Below are 12,162 nucleotides of genomic sequence, written 5' to 3' on the forward strand. Positions count from 1 at the left end.
GCAAAGTCACGGAAAGTCTGAAAAAGTGTGAAATGAAAATAGTGGAAACCAAACTCATGAGTTCAGAGGTGAGAATTCTCTCAATGAGCTCATTAGGGGACTACATACCACTGAACAAAGCATCAGTGAACCTGAAGATCAGCTAAGAAAAATACTCCTAACTGACACACATGCAAAGAACTAAGTGAAAAAAAGAGTAACAGAGAAAACAGAAGAACAATCCATCAAGAGTTAGGAAATAACATGCCACGGCCTAACAACGGCATGTAGTATGCAAAATGGGGGAGACAGAGAGAGAAAGAAAGATGGAGACAGGAGAGAGAGAGAGAAGGAAGGTGATGGAGAAATATTTCAACAGATAATGGCTAAGAATCTGGCAAAACAAACTACTGAACATCAATGCTCCACATATTTGATAAGATCCAGAAAGGCCAAGCACAAAAAAATAGAGGAAAAGAAGACTCAACACAACAAGATGCAAAGTCACAGTGGTTAAATGTAAAGATGAGAGCTAGTCTCATGGCAGCCAGGCACAAAAGAAATATGTAACCCTAGGGAACAAAGATGAGACTCTGGATCAGAAACTGGTGATGATTGAGTATCATCTTTATGGTTGTCAAATAAAGAAAACTCTCTGTAACCTTTGGGCCTAAAACAAAACAAGTTTGAAAACCTCAAAGGAAAATAAGGAAATTTCCAGATGTAGAGGAACTGAAAGGCATGGCTATGAATGCTCAGATGAAGCTCTGGACAGAAGGCATATGGCACCAGATGGACACATGGGTGGACTGTAGCATCACCAGCTTCACGCCAAGGTGAGTGGTAAGGAAAGGGCCCTGGAGGATTTTCACAAGTGTTCAAACCTGTCATCACCCACATTGTGCCACGAACCACACCTCTGGATTCCCCCAGTGGGAGCTCTGAGGCATCCTTCCAAAGGGACAACCCTCCAGAAGCACTTGAAGACACTTTTAACATGAAATTCTTGTCCATGGGGAAGACTTTCCATATCAATTCCCCACAAAGTCTTAAGGAGGTGGATGTCAGAGATTTCTTACCCTGCTCAGTAGGAGCCTCTTCACTGGGAACCTGGGCCTCTGAGCACTGTGTCAGGTTGCAGTACTCCCACCTGACACTCGGATCAGTGGTGTAACACCAAGGGTGTCCAGAATTATCTGGATTCCTGCAGTAGTTCCTCACCAAGCCACTGTCAATGTCAAAATAATACATGTCATCAGGGAAGGGAATGTCTTCAGGGGCACCCAGCACCTCTTCTTTCACTATATTACAACACGACAGTTCGCCCATTGCCTTTCACATTGAATGTCACTGATTTCTCTAATTTCCCTTCTTCCTCTTACCATGGGGCTCTAGGAAGAAAGGCACGGGATTGATGGGGTTGACATCATCTGTTTCCCATTGCCAATGAGCTCAATACTAGGCTGTCCTTTGTCCAAGAAGTAAAAACACTTTTTCTGTATTTTTCGACCACCTTGATGACACAAATGCTGGTCCAGTCAAACTCGTGCTTTTGTCCGTGTGCTCAGTCTTTGTACTTCTCAGCAAATATATACTTCTGCCTCACACATGCCCTCCTGCTTTTGCTCCTCATATTCTAGCACCTGCTATCCATTCAGACCACTTGTGCCAAAAACCCACTGGGTGTGACTGACTCACTGAGTGTGTGTGTGTGACTGTAGTTCAAATCTTCACTTCAAACCCTAGATAAATCTGGCAAACACAAACTCTTCCTGGTAATTGGTGACTGGAATGATCAAATTGCATGGTTGAAAGATTGCATGGATCTGTAGTGGGGGCCGTGGCCTGGGACCTTTCCTAAGTGTTTGTTCTGAACTTTCCATTCGTGTTCCCTGGGTACCTCCATTCAGGAGTTCCACGTCTTTCTACAAAAAGACTCAGGCATGACAACAAGACCCTCTCAGAACGTTGCCTCACACTCCAGACCAAAGGAAATGGTGTTCCTAAGCAGTGGACTTGAAATGGGGCTCTGGGAACAGCAGTTTCAGTCAGCTGTTGCTTCTCTTGTGGAGAAAATCAAACACATACCCATTTGGGTAGTTGGCTGGGGTCCTCGAGTGCTGGTGTGGTGTCATAGACAGCCAAGATTGACATTTCCTTCCTGTGACCGTGGTTGATACTGTACCTCGGTAATCTTGTCCATCACCCTGATAACAGTCCGGCTCAGATGGTGCTAAGATGTAAATAGAAGAAATCAAGCTGAAGAAGGTCCAGAATAGAGAAACATGGCAAGCAATTACAAACAAAAAAGGACCTTCCTCTCCAGGAATTACCTTTGTTCCCTTTTTCCTAATACAAGGTAGATGTACAGCTCCTCCCCCAGAGAAACCACCAGCAATTCATAGCATACCTTCATCACCCAACACACTTGGAAATGCTAAATGTAAAATTCAGGGAGAACACGGCCAAATCAGATAGCATGGTTATCATTGGGTTCATACATGAAACCTTTGCACTTTTCCCCACATCACTGGTTTGGCCCAGGCTACCACAGTCAGCTTTGAGGGTGGGATGGGGCAGGATATGGTCTTGGGTCTAGTATACAAGTGAAAATCCACAGTTTCTCTGACTGGGCTAGAGTCAAACTTCATCATTCCCAGAGGAGAGGCAAGGAACCCTCTGGCACCCAGGACATGGCAGTGACACCAACCACAAGTTGATTGCTCTTCCACTCAAGACCCAGACCAGGGAGAGTGAGCTGGAGTTGTAGCACCTCTGAAACCAGTCCTTTCTACAGCCTAGCATAGCCCAGTCTGCCTATGAGTGTGGGTGTACCAGGGAGACAGAGAATCTGCCCGTTCCACCAATCACTGAGCGTTCAAGGACAATAAACAGCAGTCTACTTATGGGGGTCCCATGCAGTGGAGGGAAATCCCCCTCTGGGGTACAGGCCCTCAGTGAAGGCTTCAATCTGAGCATGGTTTAGCAACATGGAGAAAACTCCTCAGCACCCCAGAGCCCACTCTCAGCACCAGGTCCCAGCAGCCCACCACTGTCGGAACTGAACTCCTGTGTCGCACATCCTCTCAAGGGAACCCCATTCATTTCAGCTGCTGGCTACTTCAACTCAGTGACCCACACCACCTATGGGCAAAAGAAGAAGAGGGCCCACCATATCCAAGTAAGAAGAATAACTCTCCAGTCTGGCCTAATGTGCAAGTTACATGTCAAGCATTGGATTAAAACCCTACAGGACACACCAAAACAGCCAAAAGGGAATTCCCTATTGGCTAATCAAGACACCAGTCTTGGAGATGATGGGATCTAGGAAGTCCCAGACTGGGATTGTAAGGTTAATGTGAGTGAAGTGTTAGATGATCCTCTGGGAAAGTACACAGCATGCGTGCAATGATGGGGAGGTTCAGCAAAGACATGGAAAGTCTCAAAAAGCATAAAATGAAAATGGTAGAGACCAAACACATGAGGTCAGAGGTGAGAATTCTCTCCAGGGCTAATCAGGGGACTACATAACACTGAGGAAATCAGTAGGGAACCTGAAGCTAGCTTAAGAGAAATATACCTACCTGGCACACACGGAAAAAAGAAATGAAAAAAATAAAGTGTGACAGAGAAAACAAACAGAAGAACAATCCTTCAAGAGTATGGCCTCATATCTGGATACTTAGTGTGCACAATAGTGGCGGGGGGTGGGGGAGATGAGACAGAGAGAATAAATGAGAAATATTTCAACAGATAGTGACTAAGAATCTGCCAAACCAAACTACTGAACATCAACCCTCCAAATATTCAACAAGCTCAGTAAAGGCCAAGCATGAGAAATAACGGAAGAAAAGACTCAACACAGTGAGATGCAGAGTCAGAGTGGTAAAAAGCAAAGATAAAAGAAAGTGTCATGGAAGCCAGAAACAAAAGAAATATGGAACCCCAGGGAAAAAAGATAAGACTGTAGACAGAAACACGTGATGATGGACTATCATCTTTACTGTGGTCAAATAAAGACAACTGTCCATCACCTTTGGGCCTGAAACAATCAAAACTAATTTGAAAACCTCAAAGGAAAATCAGGCAATTTCCAGATGTAGAGGAGCTGAAAGGCATTGCCACCAATGCGCATGTGAAGCTCTGGACAGAAGGCATAAGAAACCAGATGGACATGAGGGTGGACTCTAGCATCACCAGCTTCATGCCAAGGTGAGTAGTAAGGAAAGATCCCTGGAGAATTTACACAAGTATTGAAACCTGTCGTCACCCACATTGGGCCGTCACTCACAGTTTTGGCTTCCCCTAGTGGGAGCCCAGAGTCCTCCTACAGGGAAGACCCTCTAGCAGCACCCGAAGAACTTTGAACATGGAAGGCTTGCACATCGGGAAGATTGTCCATCTCAATTCCTCCCAAAGTCCTAAGGTGGTGGATGTCAGAGATTTCTTACCCTGCTCAGTAGGAGCCTCTTCACTGGGAACCTGGGCCTCTGAGCACTGTGTCAGGTTGCAGTACTCCCACCTGACACTCGGATCAGTGGTGTAACACCAAGGGTGTCCAGAATTATCTGGATTCCTGCAGTAGTTCCTCACCAAGCCACTGTCAATGCCAAAATAATACATGTCATCAGGGAAGGGAATGTCTTCAGGGGCACCCAGCATCTCTTCTTTCACTAAATTACAACACGACTGTTCACCCATTGCCCTTCACATTGAATGTCACTGATTTCTCTAATTTTCCTTCTTCCTCTTACCATGGGGCTCTAGGAAGAAAGGCACGGGATTGATGGGGTTGACATCATCTGTTTCCCATTGCCAATGAGCTCAATACTAGGCTGTCCTTTGTCCAAGAAGTAAAAACACTTTTTCTGTATTTTTCAATCTCCTTGATGACACAAATGGTGGTCCAGTCAAACTCATGCTTTTGTCCATGTGCTCAGTCTTTGTACTTCTCAGCAAATATATACTTCTGCCTCACACCTGCCCTCCTACTTTTGCTCCTCATATCCTAGCACCTGCTATCCATTCAGACCACTTGTGCCAAAAACCCACTGGGTGTGACTGACTCACTGAGTGTGTGTGTGATTAGTTCAAATCTTCACTTCAAACCCTAGATAAATCTTGCGAACACAAACTCTTCTTGGTGATTGGTGACTGGAATGATCAAATTGCATGGTTCTGTAATGGGGACTGTGGCCTGATAACTTCATTTGTTTTTCTGAACTTTCCATTCATGTTCCCTGGGAACCTCCAACCAGGAGTATCACTTTTCTACAAAAAGACTCAGGCATGACAACAAGACCCTCTCAGAACGTTGCCTCCTCTCAGAAATTTTACCTCATCCCTCCAGACTAAAGGAAATGGTGTTCCTAAGCAGTGGACTTGAAATGGGGCTCTGGGAACAGCAGTTTCAGTCAGCTGTTGCTTCTCTTGTGGAGAAAATCAAACACATACCCATTTGGGTAGTTGGCTGGGGTCCTCGAGTGCTGGTGTGGTGTCATAGACAGCCAAGATTGACATTTCCTTCCTGTGACCGTGGTTGATACTGTACCTCGGTAACCTTGTCCATCACCCTGATAACAGTCCTGCTCAGATGGTGCTAAGATGTAATTAGAAGAAATCAAGCTGAAGAAGGTCCAGAATAGAGAAACATGGCAAGCAATTAAAAACAAAAAAGGACCTTCCTCTCTGGGAATGACCACTGTTCCCCTTTCTCTAGGAGAAGGCAGATGTACAGCTGCTCCCCACAGAAACCACCACCAATTCATAGCATGGTAGGACCTTAATCACCCAACTAGCTTGAAAATACTGAATATAAAATTCAGGGAGAACACGGCCAAGTCAGCTAGCATGACTATCATTGGACTCATACTTGAAACCTTTTGACATTTCCCCACATCATTTAATTGGGCAAGGCCGACACACTCAGCTTCTGAGGCATGGGGCAGGAAATTGTCCTGTGTCTAGTATACAGGTGACAATCCATAGTTTCTCTGATGGGGCTAGAATCAAGCATCATCTTCACCAAAGGAGAGACAAGGAACCCTCTGGCACCCAGGGCACTGCAGTGACACCAAGCACAAGTTGACGCCTCTTCCACTCGAGACACAGACTACAGACAGTGACCTAGAGTTGGAGCACCTCTGAAACTAGATCTTTCTACAGCCCAGTATAGTCCAGTCTGCCTAGGACCCTGAGTGAACCAGAGAGACAGAACATGTGCCCGCATCCACCAAATGCTGAGAATTCAAGGACAATCAACAGCAATCTACTGATTTGGGCCCATGAAATGGAGAGACATCTTCCTCTGGGGTGCGGGCCCTCAGTGAAGTCTCCAATCTGAGCATGGGTTAGCAACACAGACAAAGCACTTCAGCACGCCAGTAGCCCACCACTATAGGAATTGAACTGCGCTGCACATCCTGTCCAAGGAACCCCATTCATTTCAGCTGCTGGCTACATGGGCTCAGTGAGCCACACTACCTATGGACAGAAGCAGAGGAGGGCCCACATGCAAGTAGTAAGAATACCTACTGCAGTCTAGCCTAATGTGCTAGTCACACGTCCATCATTGGATTACATTATAGGACAGAACAACACAGCCAAGAAGCAAAATCCCCATTGGATAACCAAAACACCAGTCTCAGAGATGACTGGATCTAGGAAGTCCCAGACTAGGATCATAAGGTTATCCTGATTGAAGTATTAGGAAATCATCTGGGAAAGTACATAGCATGCACATAACAATGGAGAGGTTCAGCAAAATCACGGGAAGTCTGAAAAAGTGTAAAGTGAACATGGTAGAAAACAAACTCATGAGTTCAGAGGTGAAAATTCTCTCAATGAGCTCATCAGGGGACTACACACCACTGAGCAAAGCATCAGTGAACCTGAAGATGGGCTAAGAGAAATAATCCTAACTGCCACACATGCCAAGATCCAAGTTAAAAAAAGAGTGACAGAGAAAACAAACAGAAGAACAATCCATCAAGAATTAGAAATAACACACCATGGCCTAACAACTGGGCATGTAGTATGCAAAATGGGGGAGACAGAGAGACAGAGAGACTGAGGGAGACAGGAGAGAGAGAGAAGGAAGGTGAAGAAGAAATATTTCAACAGATAGTGGCTAAGAATCTGGCAAAACAAACTATTGAACATCAATGCTCCACATATTCGATGAGATCCAGAAAGGCCAAGCACAAAAAATAGCGGAATAGGAGACTCAACACAATGACATGCAGATTCACAGTGGTAAAATGTAAAGATAAGAGCAAGTCTCACGGCAGCCAGGGACAAAAGAAATATGGAACCCTAGGGAACAAAGGTGAGACTCCTAGTCAGAAACAGGAGATGATTGAGTATCATCTTTATTATGGTCAAATAAAGAAAACTGTCCATCACCTCTGGGCCTGAAACAATCAAAACTATTTTGAAAACCTCAAAGGAAAATCAGGAAATTTCCAGACGTAGAGGAACGGAAAGGCATTGCTGTGAACACCCAGGTGAAGCTCTGGGCAGAAGGCTTATGGCATCAGATGAACACGTGGGTGGACTGCAGCATCACAAGCTTCAGGCCAAGGTGAATGGTAAGGAAAGGGCCCTGGAGGTTTCACAAGTATTCAAACCTGAAATCACCCACATTGTGCCACCAACCACAGCTCTGGATTCCCCCAGTGGGAGCCCCAAGGCCTCCTTCCACAGGGAAGACCCTCTATCAGCATCTGAAGATACTTTTAACATGAAAATCTTTTGCATGGGGAAGCCTTTCCATCTCGATTCCCCCCCAACGTCCTACAGAGGTGGATGTCAGAGACTTCTTACCCTGCTTAGTGGGAGCCTCTTCACTGGGAACTTGGGCCTCTGAGCACTGTGTCAGGTTGCAGTACTCCCACCTGACACTCGGATCAGTGGTGTAACACCAAGGGCGTCCAGAATCATCTGGATTCCTGCAGTAGTTCCTCATCAAGCCACTGTCAATGCCAAAATAATACAGGTCACCAAAGCATGGAATGTCTTCAGGGGCACCCAGCACCTTTTCTTTCATTAAATTACTACTCTACTATTCACCCAATTGCCTTTCACATTGAATGTCACCAATTTCTCTATTTCCCTTCTTCCTCTTACCATGGGGCACTATGAAGAAAGTGAGGGAATTGATGAGGTTGACCACATCTATTTTCCATTGTGAATGAGCTAAGTGCTAGGCTGTACTTTGTCCAAAAGGTGAAAACAGTTTTTCTGTATATTTCACCCTCTTTGATGGCACAAAGGCTGGTCTGGTCAGACTCGGGCTTTTGTCCATGTGTTCGGTCCTTGTACTTCTCACCACCTGTATACTTTTGCCTCCCACCTGCCCTCTTGCTTATGCTCCTCATGTCCTAGCACCTCCTAGCCTTTCAGATTATGAATACTAAAGACCCAGTATGTTAACCTAAGTCAGTTTGTGTGTGTGTGTGTGTGTGTGTGTGTGTTTGTATCAGAGTGTGGGTCAAATCTTGACTTCAAACCCTAGGTAAAAGTGGCAAACACAAGCACTTCTTAGTAGTTTGAGGCAGAATTGATAAAATTACGTGGCTGAAAGATTGCATGGATCTGTAGTGGGGGCCATGGACTGGTACTGTTCCTAAGTGTTTGTTCATTTATTCTTCTGACCTTTCCATTCATGTTCCCTGGGCACCTACATCCATGTGTATCACATGTTTCTACAAAATGACTGAGGCATGACAGCCAGTCTCTAATATGTCTTCTCAGAATGCTATCTCCCAAGCTAGGTTCCTGCACATTCTGCCTCATACTCTAGACCAAGGGAATGGTGGTCCTAAGCAGTGAACTTGAAATGGAGCTCATATAAACACATACCCATTAGGGTAGTTTGCTGGGGTCCTTGAGTGCTGGTGTGGTGTCAAAGACAGCCAAGATTGACACTTTCTTCCTGTGACTGTGGTTGATGCTGTACCTCGGTAACCATGTCCATCACCCTGGTAACAGTCCTGCTCATTTGGTGCTAAGATGTAAGTAGAAGAAATCAAGCTGAAGAATTACCAGCATAGAGAAACATGGGAAGCAATTGAAAAAAGACAGGGCTCTCTCTTCCAGGAATTACCACTGTTGCTTTTCCCTGGGAGCAGGCAGACGTACAGCTCCTCCTCAGAGAAACCGCCAGCAATTCATAGAATTCTAGAACCTAAGCACCCAACTCACCTGGAAATACTGAATTTAAATTTTAGGTAGAACATGGCCACGTCAGACAGCATGGCTATCATTGGGTTCATACTTCTAACCTTTCCAAATTTTACCACATCACTTGCTTTTGGACCAACACAGTCAGCTTCTGGGGGATGGGGCAGGAAATGGTCCTACGTTACTCTACTGGCCAAAATCCAGTTTCTCTGATGGGGCTAGAGTCAAACATCATCTTCCCTGGAGGAGAGACAAGGAACCCTCTGGCTCCCAGGACACTGCAGGGGCACCAAGCACAGGCCAACTTCTCTTCCACTCAAGATCCAACACAGGGAGAGCAACCTAGAGGGGTAGGACCCAGAGCTCTCTGAAGCCAGGCTTTCCACAGCCCAGCTTCCTACCATCTGCCTCATACTTGGGTGGACCAGGGAGACAGAGCATGTGCCTACTTCCACCAAATACTGAGCATTCAAGGATAACCAACACCAGTCTACTGATGGGGTCCCATGAAATGTAGGGTCATACCCTCTGTTATGCAGGCACTCAGCGATGCCTCTGATCTGAGCATGGTTTAGCAACATGAACAAAACTCATCAGCACCCCAGAGCCCACTCTCAGAACCATGTCCCAACAGCCCATCACTGCTGGAATTGAATGCCTGTGCTACACATCCTGTCAAGGGAACCCCATTCATTTCAGCTGCTGGCTACATGGGCTCTTTGACCCACACTACCTATGGGCAAAAGCAGAGGAGGGCCCACATCCAAGTAGGAAGAATAACTACTGCAGTCCAACCTAATGTGCTAGTCACATATCCAGCATTGGATTAAAACATTATGGGAAATGGCAACATAGTCAAGAAGAAAAATCCCTATTGTTAATCAAGACACCTGTCATAGAGATAATCGGATCTTGGAAGTCCCAGACCGGAATGTTAAGGTCAACGTAAATGAAGTGTTAGAAGATCATCTGGGGAAGTAAAGAGCACGTGTGCAATGAAGGGGAGGTTCAGCAAAGAAACGGAAAGTCAAGTCTCAAAAAGTGTAAAATGAAAATGGTACATACCATGTATGTACCAATTAAGGTTATGGGGGGGGGGCAAAGGAGAAAGAGGGATGGAGGAAGGGGGGTGGGGCCTTGGTGTGTGTCACACTTTATGGGGGCAAGACATGATTGCAAGAGGGACTTTACCTAACAATTACAATCAGTATAACCTGGCTTATTGTACCCTCAATGAATCCCCAACAATAAAAAAAAAAGAGTGGGAAAAAAATGAAAATGGTACAAAATAAACTCATGAGGTTAGCGGTGAAAATTCTCTCAATGGGCTCATCAGGGGACTATATACCTCTGAACAAATCATCCGTGAACCTGAAGATGGGTTAAGCGAAATACACCTATCTGGCACACATGCAAACAAACAAATAAAAAAAGAGTGACAGAGAAAACAAACAGAAGGACAGTCCTTCAAGAGTTAGGAAACAACGTGCAATGACCTAACAGATGGACAGACAGTGTGCACAATGGCAGGGGAGAGAAAGTGGGAAGAGAGAGAGAGAGGGAATACGAAGGAGAAATATTGCAACAGACAGTGGCTAAGAATCTGCCTGAACCAACTACTGATCAACACTCTACATATTCATTAGCTTGGGAAGGCCAAGCATGAAAAATAGGGGGAGAGAAGACTCATTACAATGAGAAGCAGAGTCAAAGTGGTAAAATGTAAAGATGAGAGCAAGTCTCATGGCAGCCAGAGATAAGAACTATGGAACCCTATTGAACAAAGATAAGACTCCTGGTCAGAAACAGGTGATGCTTGAGTATCATCTTTTCAGAGGTCAAATAAAGAAAATTATCCATCGCCTCTGGACCTGAAACAAGCAAATGTAGTCTGAAAACCTCAAAGAAAAAGCAGGAAATTTCCTGATGTAGAAGAGTTGAAAGTAATTGCTACCAATGGTCAGGTGAAGCTATGGACACAAGGCATATGGCATCCGATAGACACGTGGATTGACTCTAGCTTCTCCAGCTTCAAGCCAAGGTGAGTGGTAAGGAAAGTGCCCTGGAGGATTTGCACAAGTGTTCAAATCTGCCATCACCCACATTGTGCCACAGATCACACCTCTGGCTCCCCTGGGGGTGGGGGGAACAGCGTGGCCTCTTTCCACAGGGAAGACCCTCCAGCATCACCTGAACACACTTTTAAGATGGAAAGCTTTTGAATAGGGAAGACTTTACATCTCGATTCCCCCCGATGTCCTAAGGAGGTGGATGTCAGAGATTTCGTACCCTGCTCAGTAGGAGCCTCTTCACTGGGAACCTGGGCCTCTGAGCACTGTGTCAGGTTGCAGTACTCCCACCTGACACTCGGATCAGTGGTGTAACACCAAGGGTGTCCAGAATTATCTGGATTCCTGCAGTAGTTCCTCACCAAGCCACTGTCAATGCCAAAATAATACATGTCATCAGGGAAGGGAATGTCTTCAGGGGCACCCAGCACCTCTTCTTTCACTAAATTACAACACGACTGTTCACCCATTGCCCTTCACATTGAATGTCACTGATTTCTCTAATTTTCCTTCTTCCTCTTACCATGGGGCTCTAGGAAGAAAGGCACGGGATTGATGGGGTTGACATCATCTGTTTCCCATTGCCAATGAGCTCAATACTAGGCTGTCCTTTGTCCAAGAAGTAAAAACACTTTTTCTGTATTTTTCAACCTCCTTGATGACACAAATGCTGGCCTGGTCAAACTTGTGCTTTTGTCCATGTGCTCAGTCTTTGTACTTCTCAGCAAATATATACTTCTGCCTCACACCTGCCCTCCTGCTTTTGCTCCTCATATCCTAGCACCTGCTATCCATTCAGACCACTTGTGCCAAAACCCACTGGGTGTGACTGACTCACTGAGTGTGTGTGTGTGTGTGTGTGTGTGATGTGACTGTAGTTCAAATCTTCACTTCAAACCCTAGATAAATCTGGCAAACACAAACTCTTCCT

The 12,162-nt window shown here is 45.4% G+C and overlaps 1 protein-coding gene across 1 annotated transcript in view; it reads right to left on the reverse strand.

Moving 5' to 3' along the window:
• Positions 1-12,162, reverse strand: part of LPA (lipoprotein(a)) — a 116,319-nt gene that overhangs the window by 78,095 nt on the left and 26,062 nt on the right. Inside the window, exons 11-17 of the mRNA XM_053590620.1 lie at positions 11,452-11,600; positions 8,842-8,986; positions 7,804-7,952; positions 5,434-5,578; positions 4,431-4,579; positions 2,068-2,212; positions 1,059-1,207 (exon numbers count right to left, since the gene is read on the reverse strand). Of these exons, the coding sequence (XP_053446595.1) occupies positions 1,059-1,207; positions 2,068-2,212; positions 4,431-4,579; positions 5,434-5,578; positions 7,804-7,952; positions 8,842-8,986; positions 11,452-11,600 (1,031 nt within the window). The remainder of the gene's footprint in view (positions 1-1,058; positions 1,208-2,067; positions 2,213-4,430; positions 4,580-5,433; positions 5,579-7,803; positions 7,953-8,841; positions 8,987-11,451; positions 11,601-12,162) is intronic.

The sequence above is a fragment of the Nycticebus coucang genome, chromosome 5, assembly GCF_027406575.1.
Source record: "Nycticebus coucang isolate mNycCou1 chromosome 5, mNycCou1.pri, whole genome shotgun sequence".
Lineage (NCBI taxonomy): Eukaryota > Metazoa > Chordata > Mammalia > Primates > Lorisidae > Nycticebus > Nycticebus coucang.